The sequence below is a fragment of the Choloepus didactylus genome, chromosome 14, assembly GCF_015220235.1.
Source record: "Choloepus didactylus isolate mChoDid1 chromosome 14, mChoDid1.pri, whole genome shotgun sequence".
Lineage (NCBI taxonomy): Eukaryota > Metazoa > Chordata > Mammalia > Pilosa > Megalonychidae > Choloepus > Choloepus didactylus.
In genome coordinates, this window is record NC_051320.1 from 25,195,610 (window position 1) to 25,216,366 (window position 20,757).

General features: G+C 38.1%; 1 protein-coding gene and 1 long non-coding RNA gene across 8 annotated transcripts in view; one reads left to right on the plus strand and one right to left on the minus strand.

The window, feature by feature from the left end:
- C14H8orf34 (chromosome 14 C8orf34 homolog) overlaps positions 1-10,327 on the plus strand; it is a 480,113-nt gene extending 469,786 nt beyond the window's left edge. For 6 of the 7 annotated variants that reach the window (XM_037803247.1, XM_037803243.1, XM_037803245.1 and 3 more), the window contains one exon: positions 9,449-10,327. In XM_037803247.1, the coding sequence (XP_037659175.1) occupies positions 9,449-9,456 (8 nt within the window). In that variant the 3' untranslated portion in view covers positions 9,457-10,327. Of the gene's footprint in view, positions 1-6,856; positions 6,917-9,448 lie in introns of all 7 variants that reach the window. The other variant, XM_037803249.1, reaches the window with a different exon arrangement.
- The window catches only part of LOC119509296, a 55,180-nt gene that overhangs the window by 3,592 nt on the left and 30,831 nt on the right, over positions 1-20,757 (minus strand). Inside the window, exon 2 of the long non-coding RNA XR_005211670.1 lies at positions 9,859-9,975. This is a non-coding gene — a long non-coding RNA (uncharacterized LOC119509296). The remainder of the gene's footprint in view (positions 1-9,858; positions 9,976-20,757) is intronic.

Sequence of the window (20,757 nt, forward strand, 5' to 3'; positions counted from 1 at the left end):
CCTTTGTTAAATTCCATCTTGTCTGTTACTACCCCCTCCTCTAGTTTAATCACTTTCCTGATCTTCAGGGATGTCTTGGCAGTGACCACCCTATCTCATTCATGTTGAAAGGGGGTGTCAACTTATGGGAAAAGGGGACACATCTTTTCCCATATTCTTGATATTTTTGAAGATGCTATTGCCTCTGGGTTTGGGAACTTAGCTGACATAGGAGTTCTCTGAAGGATTTAAGTTTCTGAAGAATAAATTCTTAGAGTCTCAGGTAGGGATTTGGGTTTTCTTTAGAGTTTTCAGGACTACTGTTGACTTGGGCTTATCATACTGTAGTCATTTGGCATATCTAGCTGAAGCTTGCTTAGGAGTAACATCCAGGACAGACTCTTGACTCTATTTGAATTCTCTTAGCCACTGAAATGTCCTCTTTTTTGTTCTTGATATTACTTGTCTCTTTTTGTCTTGGCCAGAAGTTTGCCAATTTTATTAGTCTTTCAAAGAAACAACTTTTGAATTTGTTGATCTCGCCAACATATGTTTGATTATCATTCATCTCTTTTTATTTCATTTTACTTTCTCTGGGCTTTATCTTGTGTTCTTTTTCTCCTTACATCTGAGATAAGTATTAGTCGTGATCCCAACATTAAACATATAACATACTCAGAGTAATTCAAGAAGGGTTTATTTACACAGGAACTATTAATAACGATTAAGTGTTGAGCATTGAATATGAAAAATTGCAGGGAGAAGCTGAGGCCTAGGATGATGTTATGTTCCTTCAGAGAGGATTTCACTTTTGCTTCTGGCAGAAGAACAGGGGCACCGGCAATCCCAGATTATCTGAATCTAATAAACAATTGAAAAGATTTAAAGTTGGGCTTTATTAATTAAGAGGGCCACTATATTTCCATTTTACCTTTATTCCTGCAGTGTTGTCCTTTAGGATAACAACCCCAAACCCAGGGGGTTTATCTGAGTCACCTTCCTTAGTAAAGACTAGAGCACCAGTTTTTATCCCCCAAATTAGGAGCCTTTTGCAATCTCTCTTTAGGTTCTCAGCCTCTTGGAAGTCTCTTCTGGAACTGGTAGATAACTTTAGAGGAAACCTCCCCAAAGACTACTCATTTTTGTTTATTTCTTTATTCAACTGTATGTTGTTTATCTAATACTTAATTGCTTTGATAGGTCTCTGATGGTCTTCACACAAGCTTTTACGAATGTTTTATCCAAGTATCTAGTGTTTTCAATGAGATGTTTTGTCTGAATAATTTACCTCACCATTTCTGGAAGGGGACTTTTTCACTCCAATATATTTAAATAAATTTGGGCAAAACAAGCACATTTTCAGATTATTGCGTTTGTGTCCATAGTAAGAAAAGGTTTACTCTTCATTGCTTTAATATTTGCCAAACACAGTGCCAGACACGGAGTATGTGTTTGGCAAATATTGGTTTATTCTAAGTTGTATCTTTAGGCTAAGTATATATCATATAAAATGACTTCCATTTATGTGAAAAAATAGTGACAATACTCAGTTTATCTGCTGTTCCACTAAGACTTCAGTCTCTCACTAATTATTAGATTCCTATTTACGTTTTCTGAAGTTATTATTAGTGCCATTGTTTTCTTACTCCTCCATGGAATTTGTTCCCAGCTGCTTCCTAGGTGCCTATTGATTTAATGATGACTCAGCTTTTTATTGTGAGCATACATCAGTCACTCAGTTATCTCAGTGGGACACTAATTTCTTCTCCTAGAGGCTCTGATGGAGTGGAAAGAAGTTATAATCAGGAGACTCATCTCCGTTACTGCTTCTTCCCTGTGGTCCCAAGGCCAGTAGGTTGCAGAAAAAGGGTTCACACTCAGGTGCACCCACAGCTGCTCATTTCTCAAATTTTAACTATCAGACATACATTAATTGCATGCACTTAGGAGTAAAAGAGAGTGCCCTCCTCCAGGGTTCTCTACCAAATACTTTCTGGGGTTTATTTACTAACCAGGTGTGGCTTGTCTTTACATTTGTGAAGCTGAGGTTCTTTTGCTGTTTCTCAATTATTCCATGGCTTCTGCATTCTAACCTGCTGCCTCTAATATGCTTTTGCCCTGCAGAGGAGAGCAGGGTTTTATAGTCTCTGTTGGAGTAGAAAGAGTGCCCTTTCCATTGGGTGTGCTCACTTGTGCTGTGATTGTCTTACACAATGCTCTTAAGTATTCTCCCAAGCTGTGAAAGTGCAGGGATTTTCATCATGTAAATATTTCATGCCAGCTAATTGGAAGGCCCATGGCCATATAATCATTGATCCCAACCTACGGTATTTTTGCTTGCTATTTCATACTTGTAAAGTGTTTACTTTTCTCCACTGAAGAAAAAAAAATCGATGAATGCATTGTTCCATCAGTGTTGCTATTTTTCCTTTTTTTTATCTGGTCTATCTAAAAGTTGACCTGCATGGGCTCTTAGGAGGTAGTGGAATATTTGTTATTAGGATCTGCCAAGAAACTTTAGCCTGATGACCTTAGAGTCTAAAGGAACTAGTTGTCCAGACATAATAAAGAGAGTAAGTGGAGATAGAATGAGAGTTCTAAACACAGAACTTAAAAAATGTGGCATGATGAGTCTTTCTCACTGAGAGAATTAGCATGTATTCTAACAGAGATCTAATTTCATAGTAAATTGGGGAGTTGTTTGATAGCCTAATATAAAATGGCCCCACAAAGTCTATTTTTGGGGGGTACATTTAGAATTAAAGCATTCCATTTCTTCTTAAAGCCTTTTATATGAGCCATTGACATTTTAAGGCTTACGCAGGAACATGGGCATCTCTAAAGGAGGGGGAAATGGAAGACGACTGGCATTTATTAAATTTATATTGTTACATGCCATGTATTATCTCTTTAACTCCCTATGACAAATTAATGTAGAACTGATATTACTCTAGTTTTACAAATTCAGATTTGTTACATATCCTTTCCCAAGGATACACAATTAATAAATGACACACCTTACATTCTACCATAACCCAAGTCATACACTCTGCTCTGAAATTTCACTCCAACTCCAGAAGCTAAAAAAAAAAAAAAAAAAAGTGAGGGGATGCTAGTAAACAGTGTATAGGTAGCATCAAGAAAGGAATGATTTCACTGAGCATTGAGTTTGTATCATAAAGAAAACACAATGAAATGAGAAAATAAGGAAAAGAGACGTTGAAAAAACTGAACCAGTGATATATGTGAATAGGAAATCTGCTTTTAATAGAAATTTCAACTTGATTTAGTTACATTTAGACTGTGTTCCAGATGATTCTCTACAAGCTAAGTCATCCAGAAAATTAAGGAAGGCATGTATGATAAACAGAAAAATTTTAATTTTGACAGAATAAAATAAATACTGTTTAGTAATTACATTAAGCATGTTTTCAATCCTATAGCAAGCTATTAAAAGAGGAAAAACTGTTCAAAGCATGCTGCCAAGTTTCTTCAAAATGACTTGTTTTGAAATGTTGACTAAATATCTCAAAATATATATCAACCTTAGTATAATTAAACATCTTTAGCCCAAGAACATAGCTTTTCTTTGTATTCTTAAACATAAATTATATGGCACTTTCTGCATTATAACAGACACAAAGGATTATCCATTTGTTAACATTTAAAATAATTTTAAAATTTTCTGTCTCTTATGCATTTATAAGGCTTTATAGCTTGTAAATTGCTTTCATGTGAATAATTTTAAAAATTAACCTATTAAGAAAAATTTGCTCTTAATTTCCCTATTTTACTTAGTAATTGTTAAATAAAGACAACAAATATGCATGCATGTAATATTTATTTAATGAATATTTACTAAAGGAAGTAAATGAATCAGTGAATTAATAAATTTAGTTCAAATTAACTAAATGACTTTCATAGATCACTCAAGAAGTGGTCAAGCCTGACTCTCCATCTTCTGATTATACAGAGAGGCCATAACATCTAGAAACGTAGACAAATATATGTAATAAACCATTTATTACATACATTTGTCTATGTTTCATGGTAAGTTCGTGTTGTTCCTCAGAAGTAATGATAGTTCATGCGAGTTGCAGTGAACATGGCACATTGATGCATTTAGGTCAATTCCTGCATAATGCAGTTTTACATTAATCCTTACACATGCATCTGTGATCCATTGCTTCAGCTAGTGTATGTCACTGATTTTCACTAAATAAATCTTCACATAGCATTATCATGAAGAAGAAATCAAAGATGTTCAATCCACAAAAAACCAAACCAAAAGAATTGTCTTTCTTTTCACATTTGATGGCTACCCTCTTGTTGCTTAGTGCTTTTCTCCAGGTTCTTACCTTCTCACAAGTATAGGAAATAATGGGCTGTCCCCGGTATGAAGATTGCTACCTCAAAACAGAAGGAACCAGCAGCAGGCTGGACACCTAATCAGTTTCCATGCTAGAACAACTGTATACCAAAGTTCAGTTGAGAAACTTGAGATCAAGGATAAATTCTATGCCTTTTATCCTTGTAATCCTTGGCTATCCTGCTTTCCCTGCTTCCTTCCCCTATCAAAATAAAATCTTCTCCTGTATTTGTATTTTTAACCACGGTTGATTTATTTCCAAGACCTTTCCACTATGCCCTATGGAACTGGAATTTGATTTGCAAGCCGATATTTCTTCAATGCTATTGAAAGAGCACTCTCCACATCTTTGTTGCCTTATTTGAAATGGGTTCTTCCTGGAAGACACAGCTTCCCTGCTAACCTTCTCTAGGGGAAGCTGCTCCTTTTCAATTGCCATATGTCGAATTGCATGAAGTAGCATCAACATTCTACCTCCAAATTCTTTTTAGTAGTCTCATTCCATTTATCATGCTGTCCTCTTCCTCTCCTTGTCACTATAATATTAACAGTCACTTCTCTTCATTCATGTGGGATGCTTACACCCGGTTCACTTTTTCCTCTGTACCACGACTCCTGCCATAAGGAAATTTTACCCTCTCAAATTAGTGCTCTTCTAAGGCAATGCATTTTTTTCTTGTTGAATGTCAAAATGTCTCCGATTCTGAAATCTTATATTACTATAATCTACTCTGTCCAAAACCTCCTGCCCTTATAATTTTCTATTTTCTACTAAATCTGCACTTCAGTTTTATTTTGGTATCCAGTCCGTTGTCTGCTCCTTATGTGTGACAATAGTTGGTTTTATTATTCAGCCCAAAATTCCTGTTACTTAGAACAGTGGTCCTCAAAGTACTGCATTAACATCAGCATCCCTGCGAACTGGTAAGAAATGCAATTTTCTCCGGTCATGCCTGACATCTACTGAATCAGAAACTCAAAAGGTGGGGCCTAGCAGTCTGCATTTTAAAAATCCCTCCAGATGATTCTGACACCCTCTAAAATCTGAGAACCACTAACAAAGAACATCAATTCAGTTGCTCTCTTGGCAGCATCTTTATGATCTTTTTGAGCAAGGAACCCACAAACATGAATGCATAGTTATTTTATTTCAAAGTCCCTCTAAATGTAAGATTTCTAAAAATTTATTATGTTCTCTAGCTTTTACAGCCTATACCTCCCATATCCAATCACCACCTTCTGTAAAAATATTCATTATAGTTCCTATTCATCTAAATTTGAATACTGTAAGACTGCTACTTAATGACACTTCCGAATGTGTTTCCCTTATAATCACCTTCTGTAGAAGATGCTGAGAGATGCTAACTTGCTCAAGGTCATTAGGAAGGGATGGAGTCAGGATTTGAGCTCAGATCTGTCTGAATACAAAATCCATGCTTTTTTCTGTTTTACCACTGAATTATGGGAGACAACAACTAAATTAATATGCTTCTTTACCTCTAGTTGAAACAGCATTTACCAATGGATGCTGTTTAGAAATAAAATGGAACTTTTATGAAAATGAAGTCTATTATCAAGTACCTTTGATAAATGCCAGGGTAATTAGTTTTTTAAATTGCAGAACTTATCAGAGCCTTTAATGTGCTGATATGTATTTTGATCTTCCAAAAAAAACTTGCTGTGCAAAATTCTTTGACCAGGAAACTTTGTGGCTCACCTATATTAACATCTTGCCAGACTAGTGTTCCTAAGAGTTGCTTTGGAAAATTTAGAGTTAATCTTTTTCCTTTCACTTTCTAGGCCCTTCTGGACACATAGGATTCCTCGTTTCCCATACTTTCCATACTTCATCTGCTTGTACTCTCTGTTTCATTTTGCCACTCTTTTAAACTAGAATACTCATCTTGCCTGCTCTTCCCTTCCTTCTGAAATAGCCTCACACTCTACTCTTCAGGCTCAGGGCTGCATTCAGAGGCATTGCATTTTGCAGGCAATTTTGTATGCCAGGCATTATACATATAGTGTAAATGTGTGTTTATACACTGAAAAACTCTCAAAATAAATTTGCGAGGATGGTACTAATTTATAAATTTCACGGCATCACAGAACTGTAACTTGTATACATCAAATCCTGAAGAAGCTTTGCTAGGATAGCAGCCTGTGGAGCATCACTTTACTGTCCTTTCCCATAGGGGCAATTTAGATGCAGTCTCCCTCGGTCCACGTATTTATCCATAACACTAAATGGAGGGGCATTTTGCCCCAAATTTTATAAAAACTCAACACAAATTTAAATCGAAATGACTGAATTGTAGAATGAGAAGGTATACACTGTCAAACAGCTAGTTAAGTGACAGGTGATTGCTGCTCACTATATATTATAAATGCAGTTCTGATGTTAATTTCAATTAATCTTTCCTAGAACTTGGTTAAGCCACTAGGACCTTGTGTCTAATAGACATTGTTTTCCTGGCCCGGCAGATTATCTGTTTTTCTTTCATTGTGCAGGTTCTGCCGATCTTCTTCTTTGTGTCCCATGCTCTTCTTGTCCTACCCTGGTCTACTCTGGTATGTTTGCTTCTTTGTATCAGGGCATTTAATATCAATGTCAAGACTTATAGCTTCTATCTATAACTGCTCAGGTTCAAAATTTTAATACAGAGTCCTTGTGACCTCTCATGAGAAAAAAATAAAGTAGTCTGCATAATGTTTCCTCTTTTTTCTATTTATGGGGTTTTATAGGTCTCAGTCTCCACATTGAGTCTGATTTTCCCTTGCCGAGGTGGTAGGATGGGGATTTTAAGCCCCTTCTTCTTGGCAGGAAAAGTGTTTCTAGTTAGATGTGAAATGAAATAATTTCCCCTCTGTGTGGACTCTGTGATGCCATTAAACAGCTCCTTGAGTTATCCCATCTCAGATCATTTTCATGTCCACTGACATGAAGCTAGTCTCTGAGCTGGATATTTAAAGAGGAACAGTTCACATTGTCTTCTCTCAGGTATGTCACAGAGAAAAGCAATTGGTGCTGAGTTCATTCTTAGCGCTCACAGAATCACAGAATTTCAAGACTGGAAAGAATTTTAGAACCATCTACTCCTCTCCCAATCTAACGCTGGCCTCTTTTCTGCAATTTCCCAATCAAATCAGTGTCTGATACCTTTAGTAGTGGGGGGATTTTACTATTACCTCTAGCTGATCGTTCAATTTTGTTCTGCTATAATTGTTTGAAATGTGTATATATTTCTGATCCAATTGTAATATATTTAGGAAATCACCCCAAAGAAATAATTTCTGCAGTCACCACTATGTAGTTATCAGAATGTTATGTTCATTGCCACATTTTATAACATGAAAATGTTAAAAATGGAAATAGCATAATTATCAACAAAAGAAGATAGATTTAAAAAATTACAGAAATCTATATAATGGAATATTGTGCATCCATTATGAAGGATGATATCTATAAATCATGGAAAGATTTTTACAGTACTAAGACAGTACATTAAATATAATTAATTTTTTGTTATATATAATGCACAGCCACATACACAATAATTTACTTACACCCATAGAATGCCATTTGAATAGCTGCAAATAAAAATGCTGTCAGTGGTTGTCTCTGGGGTGTGATAATAACTCTTTTCTAATCTACACTATTTCTGAAATAAAAATACATGAAGTTGTAAAAAAAAAAATGTTTAAAACCTATTTTAAAAGAAATTACTCCTTTATTTTGCTCCAAACGGAAACCTTATAACTGCCTTCTTTCTGTTTCTGTCCTTTTGGGTCAGAAATAAAAATTGCACCCCTAATGCATGCAATAACACAACAGCTGTAGGAACAGAGTTATTATGTGGCTCCCTTCTTCAGTTCTTCAAGTGTTGTTTGAATGACATTCAGCATACTGCTATTCAATTAAAGAGATCTAACTGATTAAATCATTCATGTGATTCATATGTAATAAAGGCCTACAATGAATCAGGAACTAGGCCAGAGAATAGCATGTGTGGCTCTCACAGGGGACATGGCACATCTCTATCACAGTTGTTCTCTTTGTGAAACTTACTAAATGGTGAGAACACACATTGATCAGTTATTTACATAAAATTTTGATGATTGTTTTTATAAAAGTATTAGCATGGGATAAAGTCATGTAGCAAGATAAATCTACCTTTACCAGTAGTCAAAGGGTGCAGAGACAGTGATATTTCGGGCTGAGACCGAAAGGATTATAGGAGTTAGTCAGATGAAGTGGTTAGCTGGGGTTGGTCAGAGTAAGTACAGGGAAACGGATGTTCAGAAACAAATACACTTCCCTCCTTTCCTTCTTTCCTTACTCCCCACTTCCCTCCGTCCCTCCCTTGCTTTCTTCCTTCCTCTACTCTCTCTCCCTTTCTCCCTTTCATCTCTCCTTCTCTTCCTTCAACCAAATATTGATTGAACAATCACCAGGTACAAAGTATTCTTTCAGATCCTGTGAGTAATATGAAGAATAATACCTTTCCCTCAGAATGTTTATGGTCTAGTGGGTGGATCAGAATTATTAAATATAGCTATGGTATACAAAGCAGAACAAAACACATAGAATATGGAATTCTGGGAACATGGGTATTTTGCTTTGCTATTGTATTCAGATTCTTCCAGAAAGGAACAAAAAGGAATTCTTCCTTATCAAACAGCAGCAATAGATAGTTCCAAGGCTGAAGCAGGATCCCTGTAACACGTGCCATCTAGTGCCAGCCAAGTTTTCTAGCTTCATTTTTCATAATTTCTTCCAGAATAGGAATTATGTACATACATAGCAAGTATTTCTCATTGGCAGTATTTGGAGAGAAGTCTATCTATTTTAACAGTCCCAGACATATTTAATCAGAACATCTACTTCCAATTATATGTACAGAAAGCATTTTATACAGATACAGAAATTAGTATAATGGCCACAATGTCTGATCAATAAAGGTAGCACTCTAAAGTCAATGCCACTGTAAAACTTCATACAAGGTATAGGAAAGCTTTAGAATTCCAAACTTTCTTTTTCATATGCTGTAGTATACACGTATTATTAAGTACATTTTATTTTGTTTCGTTTCTACCCTACAGGTCTGTGAAACAGGCAGAAGAAGTTGCAAGTGGTCCTTAAAGAAATCACAATTATTCAAATCCTTAATTTTATTGACTGTGTATAATCATTTAGAGAATGGTTATTTTTATATCAATAATAAACAAGTTCTGTTGTGACCAGGGGGTGCCCAGGTGTGTAATCAGAGAATGCTAACCATGGCAGAGGACTCTGGGGAGGTCGGGGCCTGCTGCCCTTTGACATAGTTAGTGTCCTGGGTTTCAATTACTTTATACCTAGTTATTAAGATTAATATTTGATATATTAAATATTGCCTGATTCAAATAACTTTGCGTAAAATTTTTCTGTATTTTAAATTGTCTGGGGTTTTCTACGCGTTCTATTTTTATAGTATTTTATCATTTTTTAAATTAATAAACATTATACTTACCCACATGTGCCATGGCTTGCCATTTAGGTCTTTCCAGGAGTTAGCTTTTGGATTATCCTCACCTGTCATACGTGTATTCTCTGTCACTGCTCCTTTCTACAATTATCTTCCATCTTCCTATCAAAACAAATTATTGATATGTTAATGCTAAGCAGATCAGTAAGGAATGAAATGCATGTCCCCAAAACAAATGCGATGAAAATTGTGTCACCATTTACTCAATTGCTGAACCCAATTAAGATGATCAGCCTTAAAATTTGATATATGCTCGCTTTTGGAATGTGTTATGCTTTGATGCTAAATGAATGGATGAAGGTAAATCTATTGAGTATCTTTACTCTCTGTTTTTTCTTATTTGTCTTAATCTAAGTTTGCTTTCTGTACTCTTAATGCATAAGGTTAAATTTTCTAAAACTGCCTGTATAACTATCAAAGAAATAAATGTTAAAGGCTAAAACATGGTTAAAGAATAAGCAAAGTAATTCTGATTGTATAAATTGAGTCATATTCCTGAATTAAATAATATGATATAATAAGTTTTCCTATATTAAATTTTTCTTGCACATAGGAAGTCATGAGGCTATTTTTCATGAAGGTTATTGTTTTGTAAGGGAAGAAAGAAATTAAAAGCTTAGAAAAAAATAAAAATTTTAGCACAAAATGGAAAAGGAAGAAAGTAAGTTCATGTTACCAGAACACAGAAAATATTCTTTTTAAAAAGCAATATCACCCTTACTGCCTTCATCAACCATGGTAGTCAGCTTCCTCTTATCCACTGTGTTTCCTGGAGAGGGTCAACCCACTTAGCAGTGCACCAACCTCAGGAATCAGATCCATCAGGATATCAGAGTACGGTATTACTAAAGATGCTGGGCCGGGGGGCGGGGAGCGGGGTCACACACACATCATGTGCATACACATGCACACACGCACAAGGCACAATCTCTGCCTCTCTTTTTTTTGTCAACACTTTTACCCACTTCTAGAGGCCAAGAAGAGTGAACGACTAGACCTTACATCAGGAGGTTGCTTTCTGTTCCAGTTTGCTAATGCTGCCATTACGCAAAATAGCAGAAATGGATTGGTTGTTATAAAGGGCGTTTATTTGGTTACAAATTTACAGTCTGAAGGCCATAAAAAATGTCCAAATTAAGCCATCAGCTTGAGTATACATTCACTGAAGGAAGGCCAATGGAGTCCAGAAAACCTCTGTTAGCTGGGAAGGCATGCGGCTGGTGTCTGCTGATCCTGGGTTGTGTTCCAGCTCCTCTCTCAGCTCCTGAGCATTCTTCAAAATGTTGCTCTTGGGGCATTTTGTCCTCTCTTAGCTTCTCCGGAGCAAACACTGAGCTAGCATCTCCAAAGTGTCAGCAAAAGTCTGCTTTCAGTGGCTATCTCCAAAATGTCTCTCTCAGCTGCTCTGAGGACCTTCTGTTTGTGAGCTCTTTTATAGGACTCCAGTGATTAAATCAAGACTCATCCTGAATAGGCGGGGTCCATATCTCCATGGAAATAATTCAATCAAATGTTTTATCACTGTTAATTCAGTCACATCTCCAAGGAAATGCTCAAAGGATTCCAACCCAACCAACACTAATACGTCTGGCCCCACAAGACTGCATCAAAGAACTTGGCATTTGAGGGGAAAATAATACATCCAGACCAGCACACTTTCCTATCTCTTATTTCAAATATCACACATGAAACCTTGGCACTCATCTTGGTTTCCTTTACTCACTTGCCTCTTTGAGCTTTGTTAACATAGCGCCAGAGTTATCACCATGGTTAGATTTGAAAACCTCTCAGAAAGGGCATTTAGAAATGCTCCTCAGCGTCTCCATTCCAGCATCACTAGTGGACAGACTGCTTTGGGCCCTCTGTCATGCCATGGCCTCTGGGTGTTCCTGACAGGACTGTGGTAGCCTCTGTCCTTCTGAACATAGAGGCCAGACCCTTATTCTCAAGGACAACACAGTCTAGTAAGGGTAACAGATATGAACAGATAATTTCAGTAAAATGTGGTTATGTGCAGGAATAAAGACCTTTATAAGCTAGACTACTATGAAAATACAAAACTGCAATTTTGAAAACATCTGGGATCTGGACTTGGAAAGGGTGATCATTGGGATGGGTGGGAATTAGGAGAAGATGATGGCGATGATGCCTGGAGGCAAAGATACCCCATCTGTGTTCCAAAAGGTGAGATGGAGTCAACTGAGCAAAGAAAGTAAGTTGGAGGTTCTCAGGGGGAGTGAGAGCATGAACCCAGTAAAGAAGTCTGAGAGGGCAGATTGTACACAGGAATGGGCATAATAAATACATTGGGTTTCTAGAGCATATGGAGTAAATGATGAGTACAGTCGATGGGGTAGAGAAGTGGGCAGGAACTGGCCTAGGAAGAGTTGTATGTGCCACCCCAGTGGTCCTCTATCCTGGCTGCTCATGAGAGTCACAGATGCCAGCCCCCCCACCCCCCTGCCTCTGAGATTAAGATTCAGTTGATCTGAGGTAGACCCCATTCATCAGTAATCCTTAAAAGCCTCTCATTTGATTCTAAGGAATACCCAAAGTTGAGAACCATTGCTGAAGGGAGGTTTTCAGCAGTGGAAAGGAGAGTGACACTGAAGGAGTTAAGATAGATCACTCAAGCAGCTGTGAGGGCAATGGCAGGAATGTAGAAGACACAGAATAGGCAAGTCTTGGAAATATGGAAACCAGTTTTAAGGCTGTTGCAAGAGTTAAAGTAAAGAATGATGAAGATCCATTTACTTCTGTTAAGGTGGAAGATGATAAGGATGTAACCGTGTTGTGATTTTCCAGAAGTAGGGGAGCAGATGGAACCAAGACCTGTTTAAGTGGTAGAATATGCAGGTCTTGTGGAATTCTTGCACATGGAGGGTGAGGGTCAGGGAATTGTCAAGAGTGCCTCCTGGGTCCATGGGTTGAATCTATGAGTGAAAATAGGACAGCAGGAGGAAAAACAGGGTGGCCAGCTGCTGGAGATGATAGCTTCAGTTTAGATATGTTGACGTGGAGCTGTTTAGAGGACATTCACTCTAGAATGTCCAGTAGGTATTGGGACCAAAGTGCAGGCTGAGGATATAGATATGTCAGTCATGTGCATGTAAGGATTGTGAAACTGATGGTAGTAGATCGCATTGCCTAAGGAGATCCTGTGGTTCAATGGATGCCTCTTTGAGGAACACCTAAATTTAAAAGTCAGATAGAAGAGGTGGTCAAGAAGGAGACAGCAAAGAAATGTTCAGAAAGATAGGAGATTAAATAAGAGAGAAGGGTATCACAGCTGCTAAGAGAATGGACAACCATGATTTTAATGCTGTTTTCATCTGACACTGGTATGCGTTATATTCTTCCTAGAATATAATTCCTTAAGCTATGGTTTGTTCTGGCTTTAACTGGAAGGCCAGGAAAATGTTCATCTTGGGTGGCAGATTCAGGGACAAGCCAGGCAGAGACTCTGACTATCTCCATATGATGTCCCTATAGGGTACATTAAGAAAAAGAAAAGGGAAAGTCGCATTAGCTGACTGTTCCTCTACTGCTTTCTTTAGGAAGAGGGGATATCTCCTTCAGGGGCCTCTGAGAATGTCAAATCTTCCCACTCAGCTTTATCTAATGCTTATTCAACAAATATTTATTGAACATCCACTTTATGTCGGATACTGTATTAGACTCTGGGGATCCAGTAGTAGCACTACAGACATGGTCATTGCCTTCATGGAGTTAGGAGGTTTGTGTGGGGTATTACACTGATAAATAAACAATCATTTACCGCATGTCTAAATACAGGATGCTAAGAGAGCATGCCTGAGGAGCTTCTAATCTACAATACAGATAAAGACTCTTGAACTTTGGTTATTCTAAAATCTAAAGGATGGGGAGGGTTATTCAGGTGAAATTGGGGGAGGCTGAGGAAAAATAGGGATAGTAATGGAAAAGCAGCTGAAGAGTATTTTGAGAGAACAGCCTTTGTAAAGATCTAGAGACAAGGAAGAGCATGGCAAGTTAGGTTAAATGAAAAACTGAATATGACCAGAACATAGAGGAGGGGAGTCTTTTTATGTGATACAGAGGAGAAGTTACTACCAAACTGTAAGGGAAATTATAGGATATATTTTTCTTTGGGGGCAGTAGAGACACATGGACAAGTTTTGAATGAGTGAATTTTAAGATTTGCATTTTAGAAAGTTTTGGCTTCGCTGTGGAAAATGGATCATAATAGGACAAGACTGAAGGCAGATCAACAATGGAAACAGAGGAGTAGATAGACAGAAGAGGAATTTAGACAGTTGACTGATTGAAGATTGTGGGAGGAATTACAGATAAAACTCAGATTTCTGGCCAAGATACTTGGCGGTGAAGTATGGAGCCCTGTAAAAAACAAATGCAGATTTAGAACCAGGAGAAGATATTGAGTTGAGCTAGGGACATGTTGAATTTAAAGGGACTGGGGAGATATCCAAGGCTTTTGAACATCATCAGAATAGAGATGCTGAAATAAAGTATTCTAGAAGTCCAGGGAGTAGATGACACCACCCAGTGGAAGGGTGTGCAGTGAAGAGGACAGAAGCCTAAGGAACACCCCAGCACTCAAGAGACTGAAAGAGTGATTTCAAGAGTAAAGGTTTTATGTACACTTCAGAGTGGGTGGCCTACACACTGCATCTAAGAAGCAGAAGGTCAAAATCCCTGTACTTTAAGGCCCCGGTTCTTGTAAGCACAGCTGCATTTCTCAGGAGAGACGAGCATGGCTCACTTGTTGAACAACCTTTAGTAGTCTGGTCTAATGAGGCTGTAGAAACTTCCTGTGGGGGAACGGAATATAAGGTGTTGTCAGTTTGAGGTCTTTTGGGTAAGTGTGTGGGGACATCTACTTTGAGAATTCATTTTCCTTTGGTTAATAGCAACTTGAGAAAACTAAAATCTTCAGGAGAAGGCTTAAAAATTATTCCTGCTTGTTTATCTCAATGTAGTTTTATATAAGGGACATTTTGATTTATCTTCCCTTTTTTTCTTTTCTAAAACTGATCATACCTAGGTTTTGGGCTTTTTAAAAGGAAAGTAACCATTGCTAGCTGCTGAATTCAGAGTCTTATCACACACTCTTCTGAGGGAGAAGAAAACAGGCAAATATAAGCCTCTTTGGCCCAAGGCACAGAGCTCCTTTTCAGAAGCAAATCATGACCTGTCTACACTATAAACATTTGTTAGATTTTCAACTTACATTTAGCTCTCTTACCACTGTTTTTTCTTTGTTTATATTTTAAATATCTATGGTGGCTTCTTATCCATTTATTGTCCTCAATGTTTACAGAACCCATCTTGGAAATCCAGTGTCAGTGGATTTGGCTATGGGTAAAATCTATGATTTGGCAACTCTCACTATTATGGTTATTTAACATGTACCTGAAGGTCACTGAGTGTGTCGTGTGAAACCCTGATAGTAATATGATCCAGTGTCTGAAAAGCACAGTGGTCACATAGCAATTTTCTCTCAGAAATTGCCTAGCAAAATGGCAAAGGCAGTGAATGACTTTGAAGTTGTGCACATACATGGCTTCTCAGGAAATGGCCAACTTACAGCTTAAAAATTGAGGCTCTGAAAGAGCTTCCAGCTAACCTGGTGGACTTGTAGTTTCTAGCTTAATATATCATAGCTGTGCCAGAAGGGCCCTTTATAAACAGTAGGCATTTGATTGAATGACTGACTAACCCAAGGTTTATCTCACCACCAGAATTCTCAGCAAAAAGGGGGCTGTTGTGCTTGTGGAAATTTTATCACTATATTTATTTTGCAAAAAAAGTATTTTAAGTGTTAAAGATAATGGAGAATGTATAGGAGAAAAATCACATGATAAATGGCTTAAATTGAACTATAGAAATTACATTGTGGAAAACAAATATGTAGTTATCTTGGGTAATTTTGAACCAAGATTCTAGCATCTTTCAAATACTGATTCTTTTAATTCTCTGTGAAGTATCTTTCTTTGGATCTGTGACAGAGTTTTGTATTGCTGACCTCCTTTTCTTCCTGGGCACGTGAAAGGATTTTCCGGGCCCCTGGACTTAGGTAGGGTCCTGTGACTAGTTCTGGCCTGAGGGTCATCCATGGACATGACATGTATCACTTCCAGGCAAGGAGATTGAGAGACGTGAGTTCACATTCTCTTTTCCTCTGTTGCAATGACTCTGGATGCTACAACTTGAGATTGAAGTATCTAAAGATGTTTGAGTCTCTATGTGGAAGTATCTAACGATGGTTGGGTCCCTGAGTATGTGGAATAAAACTCCTGCTGACCTGTATTGGACCGATAATATGTGTGAGAAATAAACCTTTGTTCAGCTACTGAGTTTAGGGGGTTATTTGCAGCACAGTACAGCTTATTTTGAGTAATATAAGGTCCACTTCTCTCTTTGCTTAAACTGATGGTTCCCAAAAAATGCAGTTCTTGGTCATGTTAATTTAGGCCCTGTAAACACTCTTAGGTTTAGAAGGAGTATAATAGATCATGATCCTTAAAAAAAATTGTACCAGTTGTACTTTGAGAAAAGTAGTCTGCAACTAGATGCGTTCCTGACATAGACTAAAATATCCATCTGAAATAAGTCTGGCCTTGACTTAATCTAAAGTCTTTGTTTATGATCTCAAACAATTTAGCACTTGTGTGTATTAACATCTATGCAAGAGGGTCAGGTCATTTCTTGTAGGATTATATCTCATAAACTTTCTGTGACGTTGGATTTAAATGACTCTCAAGCCTCAAGATAGAATCAAGTTTCAGATGGAGACTAAGGGAGTTGACTTCCCACGACTATGAGGTTTATCAAGTGGAGAAGAGCGGATATTGCATCGCTATAAGTAGGCCCAAGCCATTGAACACCAGGTTTTATGAAACTGATTGTATAATGTCATATGCATTGCTGATATGTTTTTAACACCTTTGGTTTATTTGTGTTCCAAAGATAGAATTGTATACCTTGGAAAACTCTTGGTACTGACAGTTATAAAAGTCATTGGAAAATGAAATGGACATAGGGGGAACCTTTGCCAATGATAGCTGGATTTTAAATGTGGACTTTGTATTAGAAAACAGTGGTCTGTTAAAGGGGGAGGGCACAGATAGCATGTTATAGTAATAAGAACTTGTGGCTTATTGTTCACAGACTTGTGTTTGAACACCTGCTGGATTCCTCTGTAGCTGTGGAAATTTAGGTAATATACTTAACCTCTCTGAGTCTTGGTACAATAATAATGTTATTACGATTATGACATAACCCTAACCTAAGCACAGCCTCCCACTGTACCTTGAGTGCATTATCTCATCAATCTACTACTGTCCCATGAGGTTTAGAGGAGTTAAGTTACACACCCATGCCCATCAGTGGTGGGACAGAGGCTCAAACCTAGTGTGTCTTAGTCCAGTGCTATCACTTTTGCCAAAAGGCTTTTTTTTCTATGAAAACAGTAATAACTGCACTTAGATAAGGTGGTTCTAAAAGATTCAGTAAGACAGTATGTACAATATACTAATTTAGTGAGAGAGACGGTAGTTCTTACCACTTTAGTTAGTAGTAGTAGTGTTTTCATTCATCTTTTTAAGCAATGACTGTAGAAATGTATATGTCGGTATAAAAAATGGGTCTTCCACACATCCTGCAGGTCTTAACAATTAGACATGACCTCCTTCACATATTTTGTATCAGAAAATAGGAATTTACGTTCAGTGCCAATTTTTAAAAAATGTTCTATTTGACTGTGACTCCCCATTGTCTCGCACAGCATCTGGGCTGCATAAACAGTAAAAGATTGGTGCATGAGGTCCATCTTAATTCAATAAGGATCATATTGTACTTGTCATTCTTCTAATTCAAATGGTTCTCAAAACCAGCTGAACCATCTAATCTGTTAGGGAGATTTTTAAAAATACTCAAGGCTAGGATCCAATCTCAGAGCAATTAATCAGAAGATCTGGAGATGAAGCTTGGGCATGGATGTGTTTAAGTCTTCCCAGGTGATTCTTAGAGGAAGCAAAGGCTGGGAGAGACAACAACCTGAAGAACTGTAGAGAGCACTGTAGTTTATTAAAGAGATTTGAAGACTCTGTTTGCTTTTTTGAGCAAAAGTTACACATACCATACTTGTATTAATGAAACAAATTTGTACTTACACATTTTAAAAATAACTTTTTGCAAAATTAATATTTTTGTTAGTAATCGACAATACATACTGAGGGCTTATCACATATCAGCTACTTCCATAAGCTTGTATGATTTTTCACCTCTAAGAGGTAGCATGGTTTATACCCATTTTATGGATAAGGCAACTGAGACAAGAGGGAGTCTATGAATCTAAGCAACTTGGAGAGTTGAGAAGCCATCCATACCTTGGCACCAGCCTCCTCCGTGACGGGTGTGTTAACCACCCAGACCAAGCTGACTTGGTTATGACTTCATGATGTTTAGTTATGGAAAGAGTGATGACCCCATGATTCAGAACAACTACCTTTGAGAGTTTGTCTCTCTGCCTTTCACGTGGGTTATATTTCTAGCACTTGTCCCTCGCCTTGAGTCACATACGGGCATGAGCATACAGCCTCAGCCATTTCATTCTGACAAACTCTTCAACTGTTGGTGCCTAAGTTATTTTTCAAGTATTGATGCCTAAGTTATTTTTATATCCCTAGGGGTGGACTTGTGTTTGCATAGAGTAGGCGTTCAAAAAATAACTAAATGTTCAGTAAAAAGATTTTCCTAAGCCTGGCTTTTTCTGGGGAAGCAATCAAGAAACGGTTTCTCCTCCCTGGAAGAGAGGTTACCTCATCCTCCCGCTTTGAAAATCAAACAACAAGGCTATAGGCAAAGCCCTCACCTCCTGTTTTGGAAGGACTCAAGACAGCACGAACAAATAAAAGGAGGTTAATATTAGCTCCAAAGGGCTGGAGCTCTCTACCTGATACCCAGGGATCCTGCTGGTTGTCATTGGGTAAAGCAGAACCAGGAAAGAAACTGGTTTTGAAACTGCTCCTGTGCACGTTGAGTTCCAGACAATCTGAATCCTGGGCTTCTGCCAGATTGTAAATGTTTTAGCCTGGGGGCATGTTGTTTTGTAAAACATGTTGGGAGAAGCTTAATTTGATATGTTTAGTGATAGTAACTACCCATATTAGTGCTTACTGTGAGGCAGGCCCTGTGCTGAATGTTTTACATGCATTGACTCAGTTCTTCACAGCAAACCAATCAGATTTTCTCTCCCCCATTTAATGAAGGAGGGGATTGAAGCTCAACTTTCTAAGGGACTGCCCAAGCCAAGAAATGGTAGAACTAGGATTTGAGACCCAGTTGTCTGATATGTGAAGCCTAGGGTCTGACCACTGTGCTCCGTGCCCTCTTCACTAGTGCATTGGCTCATACTAGAAAGAGTAAACAATCAGATTTATAATAAACCAAGGTGCGACCCCAATTTTCCCACTCCCTCCTGCAAGGGCCTTCTACACTACCTTTCCCTTTGATTAGGCAGAGGCTGAATAATATAGTCTTTAAAGTAAATCTTCATGATTTTTCTCTCTTTTTTATAGTCAGAATTCATGGTTCTTTCCATTTCTCTAATTCAGACTTTTCTGCAGATTTTGAATACCTATACAGTTCAAACTGGGTCAAGGTTGCGCAGGTATTCAAAGGCATGTGGTGGATAAAAGGTGTGGGTAGGTACGTCTTTGGAGGCCAGCAGGCCAAGCTCATTGCTGGGCAATGAAGGCAAAGAGTTTCCCATGTGGAACAGCTTTGAACTTTGATTGGGCCAAAGAAAGAGATTGTGGCTCATCTTGGCCAACTTCCCAACGTGGTACCTCATTCGCTGACATTCCTGGCTGCCTCTATCCAGTCACACCTCATCTTTTTTTTTTTGTTTGTTTTTGAAAGTTGTGGTAAAATACTTATGGATTTCTTTTTCCATGTGAAAGTTGCTGCTGCTTTAGAGAAAGCCTCTAATTGGGAAGGAGAGGGAATGACTTCCTGCATCAGTATCTGCTCCTGCCTTCTGCTTTGTTGTATGTGTTCCCTGCTCCAGGATAAGCATCTTTGGCAAAGGTAGAATGAGCTCAAGGGTTTCCCTTTGATTATTTTTTAAATTGCATTTCTACTGAACAGATTATTTTTAGGGAGAAAATGAAGTGCTGTTCTGATCACAGATACATGGGAATCACACCAGCTTCACTTTCCCCACAATGTGAAGGCCTTCATCTGCCAAGCTGATTATTCCAAAAGCAGGTTCACTGTTGCCTGCTGGTGTTCATCATGTGATCTGCAATAAGCCAAAGCAACAGATTTATGGAATGAGCTTTGTATCTGTGTGTTGAAATCTTGCTGGGTAGAATGTCAGGGAATGGGAGGAGATGGGTTGATGGGGACTTGAGTTGGTGTAAACTACATGAGAACACTTGCCATAAAAGTCAAACCAGATCCTAGCTGAGAGTTGGAGTCATTGGTCAAAGTCCTTTCCTGTTTCCCTTTTCTTGCTCATTGTTTTGTTTGCCTGATCCTTTTACTTCGTGGTTTCTTGTGGAATCGGAAGTAAGCAGTGCCACAGAAGAAACTGAACTGGGCTTGTGTCCCTGACTGGGCCAAACCCAAGAAACATTAGAAATCTCCATTGCTAACCCAAGTTTGTGAGATTTCCAGCCTGATAGCCAGACCAAAGAGGTTTGGAATGACGTATGGGCCTCCTCAGCATGAACCTCTGCAAGGATTGTTTTTATTATTTCACTCATCTGTCAGCAACATTGATTTAGGGGCTTAAACTTTCTTTTTTTCAGAGCCATTAAGGAAATATACTTCCAATAATCCAAAAAATATAGCTTTACAGAGTGTGAAATATTATAC